This window comes from Rhinopithecus bieti, unplaced genomic scaffold (assembly GCF_001698545.2).
Source record: "Rhinopithecus bieti isolate Rb0 unplaced genomic scaffold, ASM169854v2 scaffold_17701, whole genome shotgun sequence".
In the NCBI taxonomy this organism is placed as follows: Eukaryota; Metazoa; Chordata; class Mammalia; order Primates; family Cercopithecidae; genus Rhinopithecus; species Rhinopithecus bieti.
Genome location: NW_016808868.1, coordinates 442,804 through 463,512, shown reverse-complemented (window position 1 = coordinate 463,512; position 20,709 = coordinate 442,804). Strand labels below are relative to the sequence as shown.

At 39.1% G+C, this 20,709-nt stretch overlaps 1 protein-coding gene across 1 annotated transcript in view; it reads left to right on the top strand.

Moving 5' to 3' along the window:
* DMD (dystrophin) overlaps positions 1-20,709 on the top strand; it is a 153,022-nt gene that overhangs the window by 48,442 nt on the left and 83,871 nt on the right. Inside the window, exons 4-6 of the mRNA XM_017887669.1 lie at positions 7,906-8,107; positions 10,911-10,996; positions 13,489-13,646. Coding sequence (XP_017743158.1) covers positions 7,906-8,107; positions 10,911-10,996; positions 13,489-13,646 — 446 coding nt within the window. The remainder of the gene's footprint in view (positions 1-7,905; positions 8,108-10,910; positions 10,997-13,488; positions 13,647-20,709) is intronic.

Below are 20,709 nucleotides of genomic sequence, written 5' to 3'. Positions count from 1 at the left end.
CCAAAGGCCGCTCCACCAACTCGAACTTTAGGAAAATAATGATGTTATCTCAGTGATTTCCTGATGCCAATGAAGAGTCTGAGTTACAGATGCCTTGGAAATATGCACTTCCACCTCTATGAAGCACTTGCTCTTATTTTTTTTCACTTCCCTATCAATGTTTCCATATTGCAGAAAGCCAAATAACCCAATTGTATCCACTATAGAGAATTCACTATTTAAGTGGAGAGCATCAACGTTGGCCTATAATGTCCCCAGTTTGTAATCAGTTAAATGTTGCATGACTCCTTACTGCCTCTCAACACATTGTGAATGAAAATTAAACTTGATAGAAAAGCAGGAACAAAGACAAAATCTTGGTAAGAAGGATTTATAAACTGTTTCATATAGCTGATACCCCATTGAAAGTTATGAAGAAGGTAATTTAGGCATTTTCTTTCTTCCTTTGTAGTTCTGATGACATTCCATAGGTGTGTGGCTTCTAAAATTAAAAAGATAGCCAACTTGTAAGAGCAGAAATAAAAATGCACTTAACAAACCAAGTGTATTTAGTTTATTAATGTGTGGTGGGTTGGAAAGAGCCCAAACCACAGGGCTAAATATACTGCAGTTGATAAGTGTGACAAATACTCTGCAAACAATAAGAAATAGAGAACAATTTGCCTCTATTCAGCAACTAAAGCACACATTATAGAGATTTGGTACAGGCTGGAGTTGTGTGAATAGTCACAGTTTCTGGGCTCACCCTCACCATGACAAACCAGGTGAAAAATGCACCACCTTCTCTGTAAATGCACCTCACCTTCTCATAGTGCACCAGGGGTCACATTAGACAGGCTTCAGTTGCTAAAGAAGACTCTCAGGACCCACAGTATCATGGCTTACAAATCCATGCTCTATTGCCAGAAAAGGCTACATTACAACAGCATTACTGTCAGGATATGGATCCACGGCCACAGGCTGCCTCCACAGCAAGGGGGTCTCGAGAGGCCAGTGTAATTATTTTGCCCCTCTCCTACAAAATCTACTTTTTCCATATACCATGTATTATTTTTCACATAGGTTAGAGGCCATGTCTCTGTTAGTTCTGAGTTTAAGACATCTTGAGGACATGGCCAAACTAATTTTCTCAGTTTATATAGTTTGACAGATACTGGTGCCCAAGAGAGGTCTCATAACATGACCCGTCTATCTCCCAGGGAAAATACTGTAAACTTGTTTAACTGTTACCCACTAGGGAAAGAATGGTTGTCTCTCAGTCTTGATGCTAAAGAGGTTAAAGAATACGTAGTAGGTTCTGTTTTCCAGTAATTATTGGTTCCCTTCTCCAGCTATCAACCTTGGCAACTTGCCATCCCTATCCTTCCTCCTGGAATTGGATGCCCTTGAAGTGCCCTTCTTGCACTAGGAAGTCTTTTTCATCAGTTTATCATTTCTCATTCAAAGCAAATTCTACCTGGCCACGTATCTCTAGCCCAGCTCCTAATTCCCTCGTTTCTTTTATTTCAAGTGGATTCATGCCCTTTGGTCTACCAGACATGTTGCCATTCAGAAATAACATCTTTAATGGGAAATACACATGAGACACAAAAATGTGACTAAGCTAAAATCATATGAATAGTAGTCACTCCTAAAAGGACTTTGGTTTGGGTATGTCACAGAAATTTCTGTAGCCATCCATATCAAATTTCTAGCTTTTCAGTCTCAGGAAAGTAGGCCCACCAAATTCAACTTAAATATCTGTCACTGATTCAAGTTGTCCCAATTGTCCCTCCACCCACTAATAGCTTTCCACACAGAGTAATGGGGCAAATAGCTTTTTTTTTTTTTAAACACATAATGTTATGACAGATGAAACATACAGCATGTAAACCTTCTACCACATACCCAATACCTTTCTTAAACTTCCATCATCACAATTAATGGCCACACAGTGTTCATTGAGATCGTTATAAATCATTGTTATTCAGATTTGACTGGGTAAATATTCCCTCAGGGTATTTCCTGACACAGATGATTAATAACAGATATGTCCTGTGAAAGAAGAACCAAAAGACATTAACGAATACTAACCAAAAGCCACATTAATATTGCTCCATGATGTTGTAGTTGCAGTTAGAACTCCCATCTCATCATCCAGTGTGTTGGGTAGGTTGGCTGACTCTCCCACTCACATCTTGGCTCTTTCAAGGAGGAGGAGGTTTTAACAGAGTCCTCCACCCCAAGAGGCATCTGAGTCTAAACTAAGGGAGCATATTATTCTCTTATTTTAAACCTCTTCCTAGGCAGCAACATTATGTTAGGTTTTCCCTTAAAAAAAGAAAAAGAAAAAGAAAAAAGTATCAGCTGGGCTTGGTAGCTCACACCTGTAATCCCAGCATTTTGGGAGGCCGAGGCGGGCAGATCCCGAGGTCAGGAGATCGAGACCATCCTGGCTAACATGGTTTAGCCATCCTGGCTAAACGCTGTCTCTACTAAAAATACAAAAAATTAGCTGGGCGTGGTGGCGGGCGCCTGTAGTCCCAGCTGCTTGGGAGTCTGAGGCAGGAGAATGGCATGAACCCGGGAGGCAGAGCTTGCAGTGAGCCGAGATTGCGCCACTGCACTCCAGCCGGGGTGACAGAGCAAGACTCCGTCTCAAACAAACAAAAAAGAAAGAAAAAACTATCTTTGGTGGTTTCCTTCCCCTTGCAACAATCTCACCTTTTTCCTTTTATCATTAATTTTAAGCCAAACCTCTTCCCCAGCTACACACAGACACACAATGCAGACAGTCCCCAACTTGTGAAGTTTCAACTTAACAATTTTTTTATTTCACAGTGATGCAAAGTGATATGTATTCAATAGAAACTGTACTTCTAGATTTGAATTTTGATCTTTTCCCAGGCTAGTAATATGCGGTATGATACTCTCTCCCCTTGCTGGGCAGCAGCACCGAACCTCAGCTCCCAGTCAGCCACAAGATCATGAGGCTAAACAACTGACACTTTACTGTGTACTGTGTTGCTAAATAATTTTGCCCAACTGTAGGCTGATGTAAGTGTTGGGAGCACATTGAAGGTAGGCTAGGCTAAGCTGTAAGTTTCAGTTGGTTAGGTGTATTAAATGCATTTGTGACTTAAGATATTTTCAGCTTATGATGGGGTTTATAACCCCATATAAAGAAATGGTGCTAGCCTGTCCACTAGGTGACAAAACATTTGTGTGACAGCTTCAATTAGGCAAGGGACAGGGAAGGAGCAATCCATTCCATTGATCCTTGCAGAATTCTTGTGCTTAAGTACCAACTAATAGCCACAGTATCTTATTTTGGAATATTACTAGTCTTTGAAACTCTTAATTGTAGCCCCAGTTCAGGGACTACTAGGTCTGGCATCAAAAAAGAAAACTGTAGTGACATAGGGAATACCTGTAAGTGCCCAATTTGAATTATCTTTTTAATTGTAATTGGTCTCACAGGTGTAGCCCATTTATCAAAACTGATAGTTGCTTTGGTTTTATGGTTGGGACTCCACCTGCAGGCCAGAGAGGGTGAAGCCCAATGGAAAGAAATTCTGAACTTACATTAGCTTTTGCTAACCCAACCAAGGAATTGGATTTTTTTTTAGCAGTCTTGCCATCAGTTTGCAATTGCCTCCTAATCCATTTTGTTACCTCCTTAGGTTCAAGTTCTGTCACTTCCAGATTCCCCTAGAAAGTTGTATCATCAGTAACCAATTTCAAAGCCTGTGTTACTTCCAACCAAGGGTAGCTTGTAGAGCAACTTCAAAGATTCTTTTTCATCCCTTTTATCAGAATCATCTTTTTTTTTCTTTCTAAATAATGCCTTAGTCATACTTTGAGCTAAGAATGAGTTGGAGGTGTTTTAAACAATCTTGCTTCTGGCACTCACTGCCCTGACAGTGGCAGTTAGACAGGGTTCAATTGCTACAGAGGACTCACAGGACCCAAATGACAGTGCTTACGAATCTAGAGTTCTTTGCAGAAAAAGGATGCAATATACCCACAACATTAAAACCAGAATAAGTGTCACAGCCACAGGCTGCCTCACAGCACAGGGTCCAGAGAGGACAGGTACAAGCTATAATTGCCCTCTGTCTACAAGAGCCACACCAAGATGCATTTTCTCTCTTGGAACAAGAGCTACTGATGTGAGCACAAAACACCTTGGAAACCAGGGAGCACAAATTGGAGTTTCAGCCAGGCTTTCTTATGTCCTGCCCGTAACCTAGGCGTACTGTTCCTGTGTAACCAGCCTCAAACTCATGGGCTTCCATTGGTCTCACTGTGCCCAGGTAAAAATGGTCAGTGTTATTGTTAGCAATAAACATTGGTGATAACCTGCAACCTGTGGCTACACTTCAACACAGTAAGTCATTTTGAAAAGAAAGTGCTTTGACCAGGGCTCTGCACTGTGTAGATATTTTAGCAAGGCCTCTCGCACCAACTCCAGCCTCTCTAGAATTAACCCTTACTGCACAGACAACTACATCAAAGTGCATTGACTTTCTTGAAGTGCAAAGATTTGCTTGGGAGGTCCTTCAGCCGTAAGTGCAAGTTGCCTATAGAATGGCATGCCTGGGCAAGAAAACTCAGCAAACGTGCAGCAGTTCTTCCACCATTACTCATCTCTTTCTGTTTCTGTGCTAATCAGATCACAGAATTATTTATACATCAACATAGAATATCCAGGTTGACCTACAGGATGAATACAGGCACCATGAGACATTTTTTTTTTCCCACTAACCAACTTTTTGGTGCTTCTGTTTTATCCTACTGTTGTCATTAGCATGGAATGCAGAATGGTTTTCCTTTTCTGTAAAGTCAGTAAGGACACCTTCTGCCACCCACTTTTCCCTCTTACAATATGTACCTCCATGAGAAATCAGAAAACATAGATAACCTGCCGTAACACCCAAAGCGAGTCTCCATATCTCTGGTCTCAGTTGTCTCAACTGCAAAATGATTTTAAAGCAACCTTCTGACTCTAAGAGTCTATCACTCTGTAAAAGACAAAAAAAAAATCTGTCTTACATAGAAAGGAATAGCAAGAGTTAGCTACTGTGGCATACATAGAAAGGAAAAGAATTAGCTTTTGAAGCTAGAAGGTTGAGAAGATGATCAGGCACAACCAGAGCCTCAGGAACCATTAGTGGGATCCCTGTGCTGAAGTCCTGTCTGCTCGCCGCCCCCCAACCACCACTGTCTGCTTTTTCTGCACAGCAAAGAGGATCCTGGAGAGTCAGCAATTTTTATCCTGTTCCCACCCTCTCTCACCCCCATAGCCCTCATGCGTAGGGTACCACCACATGGTCCCTATTCTTCAATGGCTTCAAAGCCTATAGCATCCTCCACTGTAAACATAATTTAGAAAGTGAGGATGTATTAGAATACTTGGGTTTTTATAAAGCTTTGAAGGTATATCTGCTAGTGAATACACACACACACACATATATAATATTTAATGGAAATTCCTAGCTTAAGGAAAAAAGTGGTTTCACACAACTGTATCTGCTGGTTGCTTATTGAGGGTCCTAAAAACAGCTAATCATTACATTTAATGTTTCATCAAAAAGTCTAGGTGTGTTCTCTAAGCTGTTCATTTGGAAAAGCATATGCATGGCAATTAAATTGTCCCTATTGATATTCTCACTTCCTTTTCAGAGCCATAGCATGGATTGTGTATACCTAAATAGAATTCTTTTCAAAATAGTTCCATGAAAGTTGAATTCTATTTGACATGTTTGTTTAGGGAAATGTGCTCTTCAGTCTTCTATGATGGATTGTTCTTGTATTTAACCACATCCAGTTTTAGCAGAGCACACTGCACAGTATTTCTCTCCTAACTGTGTCATCTTCTGCTCTTGTAATTTCAGAGCAATTGCTTTGCTCCCCTCTGGAGCTATTTATACTCAACATTTGCTGTTCTATGTGTTACCCATTCACCTGTACAGAGATAAGAGCAGGCCCAATAAAATGAAATTCATGCAGTTTTTCTCTTTGTTCGTTTCCATCACACGGATAAATAAGACTCTTAATACAAAAGCGAATTCTAAAAATTCTCACTAGTTACTTCTTAAATGCCTGGATCAGAGGCAAAATATTTATGATGACTAAAGCAGAGTAACAAAAAAGAAAATAATCGAAAAACTTCAAACCACCCATAGCTTCCTTCAGTATAGAAGGAAACATGTTGGGAATATTGGTGTTTGGAAGAAATCCATTCCTCTCTTCCAGTAATGGAGCTGGTATGATGTGTTTCTAAGTGTTCCTACTACGTGCACTTGAGTATGCGCCCTCTGAGGAAAACAGGCACACAGAAGAGAGAATAAAAGTTTGAGTCTTTTGTCTCTGAACCTCTCTCCAGCCTCCCATGCAGTCCGCTTTGAGCCATTCCCTCCTCCCGTCCTCCTGTCCTCCTGCCTCCTTGTATTGATTTTTTAAATTCTTTATTATTTTTCTCACTTGACTCCTCAGGTCAGTCTCCCAAGTTATCTTCCTTCCTCCCACTTTAAACAAAGTCTCAGCTTCCATGAAAAGGGTCATTTCTCTATCTTTAGAGTATTTCAGAGCAAAACAGAGGGGCCTTCCCTTCCAAGGGGGGGGTGCAGGCTCCTGCTTCCACCACCATGTCTGCTTCATGCTTCTGGGGAAACTCCAGGATTTTCTGTTTTCCTTTTTTTAAAAGAGAAAATGTGTGCGATATAGGTGCAAAAGTATTTTGCACAAACCTACATAGGTATTAACCACCATTTTGTTTCTTTCTTAATATTTAATTAGAACTGGCCATGAATAACTTGTAAAATACACTAAAGCCTTAAGTTTGCATTTCTTTATTACTGGGAAAGCTGTTTACTGAGTGGGATTTACCTGTATTTATGTGAACTACATTTATAATTGAATTGCCCCCTTCCCCCTAGATGCATGGAGATTTACTTAATTAGCATTGATTCCTAGTCTGCAAAGGACTGAGAATTTCAACCAGCGAGCTTAGTGTATAAGGTGGTTAAAAGCCAATGTTGTTGTTGCTTTCGTGTTTGTGGCTACACTCAGAAATGGGCTTTAGAGAAATGAATCTTTTCATGACACTTGGGAATAAAGCTTGTGATTTGCTGATGTTGGACAAGGTTGAAGTTTCACTTTTGTTAAATTTTTGTCCCTGGCATAAGATTAAATACCTCCTCAGATCAAGGGAATTTTCCTCCCTCAGTCTTATAAAGTTCTTAGAGGACTTGGAAAGCATATTATAAAATACAATTTGAAGGTGAAAGGAGAAATAAGCAAGCCTCAGGTCTGAAAACTGGATAGATTATACAATTACTTTAGTTTGCCTATAGAAAATTTTAGTGGAGAGTATTTTTTTCACCTAATATTAGGGTAGCAGAGAGATGCTGAGGTGACTGATATTTCAAGGAGAAAAGCGCTTAATGATTATAAATGCATAGCTAGAAATAGAGTTTACACAACCTTAGCCATACAGATTAATCTAACAGATTTTCTCTAATACTAATACAAGAAAGTATTATCGGATCTCTTTAAACATTTCTGCTAAAACATTTTTTTTTCTTATTCAGGTGAAAATTGACTCTGTTTATGTAGAACAGGATAGGCCCCCTTAACTCTCAGATATTCCCCAGTAATCCAAGCATGGGAATTATATCTTTGCCCGTACCTGCACCCAATGCCAGTGAGATTTAAGAACAACTTCAGATCCTGCATACTGATCAAACTCATCAACTTAGAGTCGAGGGATAAAAATAAAACACCTTTCAGAGAGAGTATGGTTCAAGTTTGGTGTTTATTAAAGGGTATGAGAGAGTCCTAGCTAGGATTCACAAAGGAAAAAGGCCACCGAAAGGAAGGTTATACTCTTTGAATCATTTGTGATTTTATTTGTTTTTGCAGTGGATCTCTTGAGCCTGTCAGCTGCATGTGATGCCTTGGACCAGCACAACCTCAAGCAAAATGACCAGCCCATGGATATCCTGCAGATTATTAATTGTTTGACCACTATTTATGACCGCCTGGAGCAAGAGCACAACAATTTGGTCAACGTCCCTCTCTGCGTGGATATGTGTCTGAACTGGCTGCTGAATGTTTATGATACGTACGTATGGCTAGTTTTTGTTTCCCGGGCTCTGTCACAGGAGGCTTAGCTTACAGAATGGTGACAGTGTAATTAGCATTACAGCAGGGCCTCAGAAGCTGTGGACCTAATGCTGTTCCTGTGATAAATCATTTTTGCATTTATGACTTGAAAAATATTTTAATAAACTAGGAGTTAAGAGCCAGAACGTAGATTGCTCTCAGATTAGAAAACAAACAAAACCCTGAGATACTCATTCTTCAGATAGTGGAATAAGTCAACCTATAGCCCTTGGTTCTTTCCCTTTCTCGCCCATGGATTTTGGAATTCTTCCATGCACTTCAGGGGTGGCTCCCTCTCACTGGCGGCCATGGCTGTGCTCCTGGAGATACTGGCACACCTGTCTCCAGATCAGAATTGTCTTAGCTGATACTTAGGAGACTTGCAGAAGATTATGAATTGATAGGCCAAACAAAATGAAAACAAGCCCTTAATACAGCAAACTTAGCTCCTCAAACTGAGAACATTTTTGGTTTTGTTTTGTTTTTTAATAAGATTTTACGAAGTTTCAGTTTGGTGCCTCCATTCATCACTCTCTTAGAGAACAATTATTTGTTTCTTTTGGATTGCACATGGGAGATATCCCCAGTTCTGATTTTTTTTTCTCTTGAGCTTAATGAAGACAGTTGAAGATGGGAGCAGAAGGAATTGATTTTAATGTTGCCTAAATTCTTCTTAGACCTCAAAATTATTACATACCTCATTTCACCAATCAAGAACATATTCCCATTTGGAAATTTGGGAAGGTTTGCTAGAAAGAGTTGTATAACAACTATTTTGCCTTTTATCTTTGTTGTAGACTTCTACCACCTTTTTAACTAAAATTTATAGCTTTTTTTCTTTCCTATTTTGATAAGGTATTGCTTTTTAAAGTTGCAGGACCACCTGACTATTACATTCATCATAGTTATCTACCAAGTCCTTGAACATGTCGGATTTCAATTGTGAACTACATTTACATTAGTTTTGATACGAGTTTGTATTCGGGTTTCCCCTCAAATATATTTTGGCGCTGTTTTCTTTGCAGATGACATGTGAAGTCATTCTGAATATATAATTCCATTCTACCTGCCTGAAAATTATTTGGTGACAATTTTAACTCCTTGAAGTTGCTGTATAAAGTGGATTTGTTAAATTTTGAACAACCTTTTCTTAAGAGGAAAAAAGATAAGAAAATTTTCCAATGATAGGAATTTTGTTAGTCCATTAGTGCCCAGGATTTCTTTTTGACTGAGGGATTTAATAAATTTTAATAGTTGAAAGTTGAGCATATTGTTCACCGAAAATAACCGCAAGTGGGACTATCATTTGTGATTTTGAAGTGCTAATGAGCAAATTATTCGAAAACGTTTTCTCCTTTTCTTTTACCGATATCTAAGGGCCAGTAGCTTTCCGTAATAAAATAAGAAGCCAAAAAATATGGAAAGACATTTTTTAACTTTAATTTTAGGTTTTGGGGTACATGTGAAGGTCTGTTACATAGGTAAACTCGTGTCATGGGGGTTTGTTGTACAGATTATTTCATCACTCAGTTATTAACCCATTTATGCTTAGTGTTCCGTTACTGGAACACTAAGCTTTTGTGGGAATTATTCATATTCTACTGCTCAAGGTCATTGTCAAGGTCTGATTTTCACAAAAAATAATTTGCAACCTCCAGCATAAACGGGTTAACCGCAGTACCCAATAGTTGTCTTTTCTGCTCCTCTCCCTCCTTCCACCCTCTACCCTCAAGACCCCAGTGTCTGTTGTTCCCTTCTTTGTGTTCGAGAGTTCTCATCATTAAGCTTCCACTTATAAGTGAGAACATGCAGTATTTACTCTTCTGTTTCTGCATTAGTTTGCTAAGGATAATAGCCTCCAGCTAATCCGTGTTCAAAAGACATGATCTCATTCTTTTTATAGCTGCATAGTATTCCATGATGTATATGTACCATATTTTCTTTATCTAATTTGTAATTGATGGGCATTTACATTGATTCCATGTCTTGAAAGACATTTTCTACAAAATGGAAAACTTTTCATTCTTATTTTCCTTTTATTCCCATGGATAAAATTAGCTTATTAATTTGTTATGTGGAATGCTTTATTTTGGTTTTCTATATGCAAAGTGAAATAAAAGCAATCTATATTAAAACATTGATACAGCAACAGGTTATTTATAAATTTATTTTTTAGAGCATGTATTTGAATGCTGTTTAAGAGAGTATCGTATTTTCTCATAGAGATAAACATTTATATTTTATATTATGTGTTATGTGGCCTGAAGTGATTAATTTTCTTTCAGTAAGGGGCAGTCTGATGAAGATCTAAGCATTTAAGAGGGCAGAGCAGTTAGTTGCCGGTAATTTTTTCGGCTTCAATGACCAAAGTGGGTAATTTGCTTTAATAACCAAAGTAGATTGGTGAAGAGCAGTAATTCTTCTGCTTACCAACTTAAACCAAGGTGGCTTTCTATAGGTGAATAGAATTTTTTTTCTTAATTTATGTAGAACTTTTGCGGTTCAAATACGGGTTTTTAGGAGTTGAAACTTGGTAAACATTCAGTGGTCAAGTTGGTTGAATTTCCATTGTATTGTAGGTCATCAGTCAAAGAGATAATGAATTTGGAAAAGTTCAAACAATCTTAATAAAACAGCGGTCAATAGAGTTCACACCACTTTACTCTTTTATTTTTCCTTTTCAAGGCTTTATGCTTAAGTAGAAGTGTTGACCCTCTAGGAAAGTGTCAGTAATTGTTTTCTGGTTTGATTCTTCATAATAGGGGACGAACAGGGAGGATCCGTGTCCTGTCTTTTAAAACTGGCATCATTTCCCTGTGTAAAGCACATTTGGAAGACAAGTACAGATGTAAGTCGTGTATACTAACGCTGTATTCTTTTATTAATGTTGGCTAATTACCCTAGTTCTAGATGGGAAATGACAGACTGTTCTTATTTGACAGCAGGTTCCTCATGTAAGATGTAGAACTGCTTTTAGAGTGTCACAAAATTTGGTTTGTGCCATTCCTTGTCAAACATTAAATTGCAGGCATTTAAATAGAGAATGAGGATTAGCTTTTCCAGTCCAAGTATTATTTTACATTACACTGACTGTGTCTGAATAAAACACATGTTCCTAGGGGATAAAGTCTGATTTTCTAACCTCTTTCTATAAGTCGGAAAAATAAGTGTGAAGATTTAATCCCTGCACTTGTCTAGTCTTTGGATTCTTATTTAAAGAATACTATGTGACATTCATGTTCAAGAAACATTGTTTATTTTATAATCATCTTACTGCAAGTTGTACTGACACATCCAATTCTGTGACGTGACTAACATTTTATTATTTGGGAGACAGATAGCTTGCTGTTTCTTAAAGGGTGGATACGTACCACCCTACAGAATTTCCTTTTGATTGTGCATTGGGTTCTTCTGCTTAAAAATTTTAAAACCAAATTAAAAGCAAATGCTAGAGGAGTGGTGGTTCAGATGACCAAGTGACCATCCATTCCTATTGTGAAAGGCTGCACTTGGTTTTCCCCTTGGAATGTTTATAAGCAATCTTTCCAGTAGGAGTATTAAACAAACCCAGCCTAGCTTGTCTTTTCTCTCTTCCCCTAAGACCTAGCCACACATGTGAGGAGATGTGCTGAGCTTCAGGACAGGCAGGAGATAAAAGCCACTCTGTGTCCTCCTGATCATTTCTCCTTCAGGAGTAAGCCACAAAATACACAAACCATTTTGACTCTCACTTTTATGTAGTGTCCGCTTGAGTTTTCTCATCCTGAGAACCAAAGAGAAATAACTGAACAGCTTTTATTAACCATGTTAAAATGTATTTTGGATAAGATGGGATATCTGTGTGCTTTTCTCCTTTAAACATTGTAGTTACTTATTATAGATTAGGTTTTAATCTACCGTATATATGGTATAGTAACAGCACATTGTAAATATAATATTAAATTGAATAATTGAGGAAGCTTTGAGCTGGTGTTTCAAATAACTACTAAGAGGGAACATGGTTTTAGGTTGGTGAAACAAAAATATTAAATTCAAAATGAGATGTTTGAAAATAACTCATAACTTTGAACATAAACATCTAGGTATGTGTTTCGGAGAGAAGATAAAAAGCTGTTCGTACAATCTCAATTTTTAATGCCATCTTAGGTATCCTGTTAAAGCATTTAATTTCCTAGAGTTTAAAGTGTGCTTATGGGTACAGAAAGCTTTCTTGGATTTACTTTTTTTGAAGGGGCAACTTCTAGGTGAATATAAGGTATGATTAAATTTTTATATCTGAGAACAAAACATAACATTGCAAGCATTCGGTATGTTCATTCATTCTGTTACATATATTGGGCACCTACTTTCCACCGGGTACTGCTAGTCTACTCTAGATACTTCTGGCACACAACTGACCAAGATATGGTTCCTTCCCTCAAGGGGATATAATTCTCCTGCCAAAAAAGATAGACACATATTAAATCAATGCCAGCATAACATGATATGAGCTATTAATTAGAAATATGCAGCCAGGCGCAGTAGCTCACGCCTGTAATCCCAGCACTTAGGGAGGCCGAGGTAGGTGGATCGCTTGAGGTCAGGAGTTCAAGACCAGCCTGGCCATCATGGTGAAACCCCAGCCCGGCCAACATGGTGAAACCCCGTCTCTACTAAAAATACAAAAATTAGCTGGGCGTGATGGCATGTGCCTATAATCCCAGCTACTCAGGAGGCTGAGGCAGGAGAATGGGTTGAACCCAGGAGGCAGAGGTTGCGGTGAGCAGAGATTGCGCCACTGCACTCCAGCCTGGGTGACACAGCAAAACTCCGTCGCAAACCACAACAACAACAACAACAACAACAAATTATGCACAGTATCCTGTGGGAACACACACATGATGGACTAGAAGCTCAGTGATCTTATGACTCCATAAAGAAGTTCCAATTGTGGTACATTTTTGAATCTCTGGTATCCGAAGAGGGTGGTGTTTTGGGCCAGTTATATGTCTCTTAATGCTAAAACACTTATTTTTTGATGTAGTTACATCCTATATATAATAATTCCCAAGGATTGTGTTCTGGCTTAGAAGAAATTTAAGTGTCAGGGGTACATGTAAGCTTGTGCTTCTTGCAGTGACATAGTTTATGTAAAAGTTATCACACTTCATATATATACAGTGATCATTAACTTGATTCATAAAAATAATATCCAGATTAGCACAAATTAGAAGTAACCCCACTCTGTGGAAATATTGGCTACTCTTGAGAATTGCTACTGGAATTGAGTTGGACATCAGTGTCTGCTGGCATCCATGGGTGCTGTGTTTTGACTGTTGCAATTTTCTTCTTCCTTTGTAGACCTTTTCAAGCAAGTGTCAAGTTCAACAGGATTTTGTGACCAGCGCAGGCTGGGCCTCCTGCTGCATGATTCTATCCAAATTCCAAGACAGTTGGGTGAAGTTGCATCCTTTGGGGGCAGTAACATTGAGCCAAGTGTCCGGAGCTGCTTCCAATTTGTAAGTTTTTCACCTTCTAGGTAACGTATGTATTCTTTCATATTTTAGAAATTAATTTAAAACCCACAGAGCTTCAGTTTCTCGTATTAGCTCTTCAGTAGGCAGTAGGTGTGGGATTTGGGATATTTGGAACCTCTGTAGTAAGCAGCTTCTGGAACTCTAGGTTTTGGGAAAGAAGACAGTGCTGAGGAAGGAAAAGAAATCTCCATCTGCAGCAGGGACCCCACAGTTACTGAGGTGCTGGAAGGGAAGAAGTTCAGCAAGGGAGGAAATAAGTCTCTAGCCACAGAAATCCTATGTATATAAGAAAATGGCCTTTGTAGTTGAGTCTCTTAGTCTCTGAGTCCTTTCTCTAATTCTGTCATTATAGCCTCCTTTCAATGGATGTTGGTAAATTATTAGCACAGCTGTCCCTTTTTAAAAAATGTCCTTTGTAGCTTTGACATTCCCCTATTATTCCAAAGTCTCGAGGTGTGTACTCTGCTAATGTCCATCACTAACTGAACACACTCTTGTCCATTCTATTTCCTATCCTGTCCCATTGCTTTTTCTCTGTCATAGTCAGTGCCCCAGAAATACCCTCCTCTTCCCAAATGCCTGAGCACTCCACTGATAGACATCCACATTGCTCTAATTTTTTTCTCTGTTTTTTTTTTTTTTTTTCTTTTTTGAGATGGAGTCCCGCTCTGTCACGCAGGCTGGAGTGCAGTGGTGCGATCTCTGCCTGCTGCAACCTCCACCTCCACCTCCCTGGTTCAAGTGATTCTCCTGCCTCAGCCTCCTGAGTAGCTGGGATTACAGGTGCCTGCCACCACGCTCAGCTAATTTTGTATTTTTAGTAGAGACGGGGTTTCACCAGGTTGGCCAGGCTGGTCTCAAACTCCTGACCTCAGGTGATCCACCTGCCTCGACCTCCCAAAGTGCTCGGATTATAGGCGTGAGCCACCGTACCTGGCCTCTAATTTTTATTAGGTAGATAGTGCTACAATGAACATCCTTATCATTTAGCTTTTATCTTTGAAGCTTTCTTTATAGGATTAATTCCCAGGCGCGTGATTGCCAGACAAAAGAATACAAACCTTTTTTTGTGGCCTTTCTTCAAAAGTTGTTCTAATTGTAATGCTATCAGTATTGAAGGAGTAAGATACTTTCAGTATCACATTATTCACGGTGTTCTTATGTTTTTTTTTTTTTTTTTCAAGTGCTAAGAGCTGTTTTCTTATGTAGGGTTTCTCGATCCATTCTAATTCTATTAACAATGGCTGAGATTTACAAAATGAAACTAGCTGTAGAGCTAACTGGGTTGTATCTGAAGTCTTTGACCACAGACTAGGATGAAACTACAGAAGGCTTCCTGGGCAGAACACTGTGAATATTTAGGTGTTTAAAGCAGTTTGAGTATTTATTTAATAGTTGGACACATTTACCGGATGCACACATAATAAGTTCACGTATGTAAAGTGGGATATACTGTTTGAATTATTTTGCCAAAATTATGGCAAATTAGCTGTAAATGTAAAATACATGTGGAGAAATAAATATCTTTTCCTCCTCATACCCAAACCTTCCAAAGTGCAGATAGGTGATCAATCCAATCAATCATCAAAATGTAGACACAAGTAACTTTCATACAATGAATATTAATGGCCACAAGCAATCTAGATTCATTTTGATTTTTAAAATCCAATTATAAAACAACTTGCCATAAACATGAGTTATTTCCTAATCTTTTGGGTTTTTTTTTTTTTTTTTTGAGACAGAGTCTCACTCTGTCGCCAAGGCTGGAGTGCAATGGCGTGATCTCGGCTCACTGCAACCTCCGCCTCCCTGGTTCAAGCGATTCTCATGCCTCAGCCTCCCGAGTAGCTGGGATTACAGGGCACCTGCCACCATGCCTGGCTAATTTTTTATAGAGACAGGGCTTCACCATGTTGGCCAGGCTGCGCTCGAACTCCTGATCTCAAGCAATCCACCTCCCAAAGTGCTGGGATTACAGGTCCTAATCATTTTTCCCCTTTAGTCAAGTCTCAGTTACTTTTTCAGTTCTGGTGAAGCACACACACGTGTTCATATATAGGGATATATAAACATATGTGTGTGTATTGTGACTTGGGTTAAAGGTAAGGTTCAGTGATGGTCCCTGCTGCAAAGTAAACTAGGCTCTATTCAGGGCCCGCTGGAGCCTTTGTTTTCTCTCACCCCGAGTACTGACTCATCAGGAAGCCACCACCAATCCTCACTGCAGCCTCTGGCCCTCTTAAATTTGGTTGTCAGGATAAGGGGTGGCCAAACAGAAGCTCTGCTTTCCCTGGACTGCTCCCCTTATCAGGAGACCAACCTATTCCATTTCTGCCTGCTGCATCCTTTTGTGGATAACCTCCTACTCCCCTAAGCCCGTGTCTCTGGTTTGGTTACATTTCTGTCTCTGTAATAACAACTCTGTATTCTCAGTATCAAAGCTTTGAATTCAATCCATCCTTGCATATTTATTGAATGCCTCCTGGTTGGCCAGTCAGTCTCCAAGCTCTTTGAAATGTGAAATGTGTTTTGCTTTGTTTTGTTTTGTTTTGAGAAGGGGTCTAACTTCGTCACCCAGGCTGGAGTGCAGTGGCACAATCACAGCTCATTGCAGCCTTGACCACTGGGCTCAAGTGATACTTTAGCCTCCTGAGTAGCTGGGACTACAGGCATGGACCACCACGCCTGGCAATTTTTTTGGGGTGTTTGTGTGTGTGTGTGTGTGTGTGTGTGTGTGTGTGTGTGTGTGTAGACAGGGTCTCTAGCCATGTTGCCTAAGCTGCTCTCAAGATCTTGTGCTCAAGCTGTCCACCCACCTCAGCCTCCCAAAATGCTGGGAGTATAGGCGTGAGCCACGGCATCCAACCTTGAAATATTTTCTATGAGACTGGGGGGAAATCAGTCAAGATATGAATGGTGGTAACAGGTGGCTTTTTATTTTCTCTGTACTATTTTTATTTTCTGAGTTTTCTTCTTTGAACATTTATAATTAGAAAAAAAAATTAGTAAAGTGCTGCCTCTTTTTTTAGGGAAAGAAACATGTTTTGTTTGATTGCTTTCCATTGCCATCCTTACATTGTTTACAGGCCTTCTCATCATTGCACTGGCTTCCTAGCAAGCCTCCACTCCACACTCCAGTCCTTTTCATTGGTCTTATTGCCCTCATTACTGGTTTTAGAGAAAAGCATTCACCATATGATGCCATCCTTGAAAATGTCAGTATCCTTCTGTTGTCTACTGAACAAATCCTAATTTCTCTATTTAACTCTCAGACTTTTCCTAATCTGGTTTCATAACCACCCATAGTTTGCTTTCACTATCATGAAACAGCTTCTCCTTACCACTTGTACCTATTATGCTTATAAATAATATTGTTACCATTGCTCCTAACAAAACTTTGTTCACATGAATTCTCTCATTTAATCCTCACCAGGTCCTTGAGGGGAACAGAATAGTCAGGCTTTGGAGATTTTGCTTTTATTACTGTTTAAGTGGATGAAGTCCCTCAGCTGGTGGAAGAGTTTGATTCCTAGCCCAGTATGCCCACCACCACATTTATCACCTCATTCCCAAATATGTAGTTTCTGATACTTCTGCTCTCCAGCTTCCCGAGGCCAAACAACAGCTACTTTTCCTGAGTCCTGGATAGAATAAGAAAAGGTATAACAAGACAGGGGACCTTGAGGGGGAAGAGGAATGAGTTTGAAGTATTGGCAAATTGAGTATTTCTAGTCAGATGCTAGTAAATTCTGTATGTATGGTGAGGCTTACATTACTTAGATTTGGGGAGCCTCTCAGCTTTGTAGCAATTTGCAGTCAGGTTGAATGGATCCATTGTAAATACTTAGGAATCCACGTCCTGGCCCTGGCATGCTTTTCCTTGGCCAGGTGCACTGGCGGTCACCTTGCCTTTCATTGTGCAACGTGCACAAAAATACAATGTTTGCTGTAGGGAAAGATAACAGAAGTGAAAATGTCCTCTGCCCTTTGTTTGAAGCCTAGGACCTTGAGAATGGGGCTGGGCTGGCTCCTTCAGCAAGCTTGTGCTCAAAGGCTGCTATTTCTACCAGCCTGAGGTAAAAGGTAACAAAGTACTTGTTTATCCTACAGATGCATTCCTTGCATCTCAGATTTCATTTCCTTTGATTTCTTGTCACCAACTGGAAACCTTACTTTTTTTCAAGTTGGTACAGTTAGAAAGGAACTGAATCTTCTGATTCAGACAAGGGCCCAGTATTGGCAAGAAGAGAGGTACGTTTTATGTGCCACACTCTCTGGATTATTTATTAAAGGTTTTCTCATATCCCCGCCCCACTAGCCACTTAGAAAAGGAAATCACCCATCAGGTCTAAGTGAAAATTCTGCTTATTTAAAATCACTATAGGCCTTCCAAGGAATTATCCATTAAGCCAGGAAATGAAGTCACATCCATGGATATGAAAAAGGAATATTCACTATAAATTTATGGCTTTGACAGTGGTATCTTTGTAGATACTAAATGAGGCAACAGGATATGTTTCCACATTAATAGCATATTGCAGTCAACACATTTACTGGGAAACTGACTCATTTTGGTAGTGATAGAAGTAAAGTTTTGCAATGAGTTCGTTTTAGAGATGCAGCTGTAATTAATATATTGCCAGCTTGTTCCTATCTCATATTCCATGGAAACAGCCCTGTTGAGAGATTAGATTGATCTTTATGACCTTAGTAAGGCCAAGCCTGCCCTGGCAGTGAGTCACATAGACTGCCTGAAGGAACCTTGAGGATTATCTGCACGTCTCCTTTTTCAGATGAGGAAACAGGCCTGCAGTGTCACAATGAATCTAGTCTACATCATGCAATTATATCATGTTATGGCTTCAACCAGTTCAGAGACTAGATTGAAATAACATGGTGTTAATGTGTTAATGTGATCCCTTATATGAATTTTAGATTGTAATAGAATGAGATAGATAAATAATAAACACCCCTTCTCCAAAACACATACATGTACACACACATCTTGATTGAAAATACTCTAATCCCAACATGGCTATTTAGTCTATCTTCAAATAAAACCAAGTATCACTTTTAGGTGGGAAAACTTTATACAGTCATGTGGTGAAGAATGACGTTTTGGTCAATGACAGGCCATATATACTATGGTGGTCCCATAAGATCAGTTTAAGAAGAGATTATAATGGAACTGAAAAATTCGTATTACTTTGTGACATCATAGCCATTGTAACATCATAGTGCAAAGAATTATCTCACAAACCTGCACTGCCAGTCATTTAACAGGTAAAAAAGTATGTTTTAAAATATTTTATTTTAACTATTATGGACACATAATAGTACTTATTTATGGGTTACGTGTGACATTTTGATACAAGCATACAGTATGTGTAGGGTAACACAGTCAGAGTAATTGGGGTGTCCATCATCTCAAACATTCATCATTTCTCTGTTAGGAACATTCCAATTCCACTCTTTTAGTTATTTTGAAATACACATAAATTATTGTTGCCATGCACGGTGGCATGCACCTGTAGCCCCAGCTCCTCAGGAGGCTGAGGTGGGAGGATCACTTGAGCCCAGGAGTTCAAGGCTGTAATGCACAACAATTGCACCTGTGAATAGCCACTACACTCTAACATGGACAGCATAGTGAGACCCTATCTGTAAAAAGATTTAAAAATATATTGACTACTATAGTGACTTTATTGTGCTACCAAACACTAGATCATATTTCTTCTTACCCATTACTTTTGTACCCATTAACCACCCCTTCTTTATCCCCCAATCTTCACTGCTTTTCCCAGACTCTGGTAGTCATGATTTTACTCTACCTCCATGAGTTCAATTTATTTTAGTTACCATACATGAGTGAGAACATGGGATACCTGTCTTTCTGTGTGTAGCTAATCTCACTTAACATAATGTCTTCTGGTTCCATACATGTTGCTGCAAATAATGGGATTTCATTCTTTTTTATGGCTGAATAATATCCCATTATGTGTTTACAGCACATTTTCTTTATGCATTCATCCACTGATGAGCACTTAGGTTGATTCTACATCTTGGCTATTGTGAACAATGCTGCAGTGAACATGAGAGTGCAGATATCTTTTTGTGATTTTGATTTTGTAGTATTTTCTTCTGTAAACAATTTAAGAACTTTATTGTTTAGATAGCGTCAAGTATACCAACTTTGTATTCAATATGCTTCACCTATGAAAGCTGGAGTGTCAAAATCTGTTTATTGTACATCTGTTTTCTGCCTCCTGTTGTACTTAGTATTCAAAATGAAGAAGTTGCTTTTCCATCTATCTTCTGAATTTCTCTATTCGTATGACAAAAATGAATACCATCTATGCACAGTTGTTGTAATAATGTAGAATGATATGAAAATGAGAATAAATTAGAGTCTCAACTGTTGAGAACAAGTATTTCTCTGTGTTAGAAACATTTCAAATTCCACTCTTTTAGTTATTTTGAAATCTACAATGTATTATTGTTGCCATGCATGGTGGTGGGCCCCTGTAGTCCCAGGTACTCAGGAGACTGAGGTGGGAGGATCATTAACACATAAATGATAAAGCCTTCCAGAATACCTGGAGTAGTGACTGGCAGAGTGGTTAAGTGCATAGGCTTTGAAACCAGACTGTGCCTGGGTCCAAATCTCAGCTCTGCTATTTGCTGGTTGTGTGACTATGGACACATTTCTTAACCTTCCTGGCCCCTGAACTCTTGGAGGTGATTGTGAGGATTAAATGAACCAATAGAAGCAAAGCACTTAAGAGCTGTGGTGGATACATACAAGGTGCCCAGTGAATGTTAGCTATGATTATCTAAAGTATATTATGGCATGAAAATATCCTGCCAATGTTAACAATTTCTTTAATCTATAACAAAACATCATCTGTGGATTGCATTTTAGAGACTAGAGATTCTGTTTCTCTGCAAATGTTAAAATGCCATATCAGGAGACTTTTGGCTGGTTAGATTTAGACAGCATTCCCCAGGCCAATTGATTACTTTTTTTTTTTTTTTTTTTTTTTTT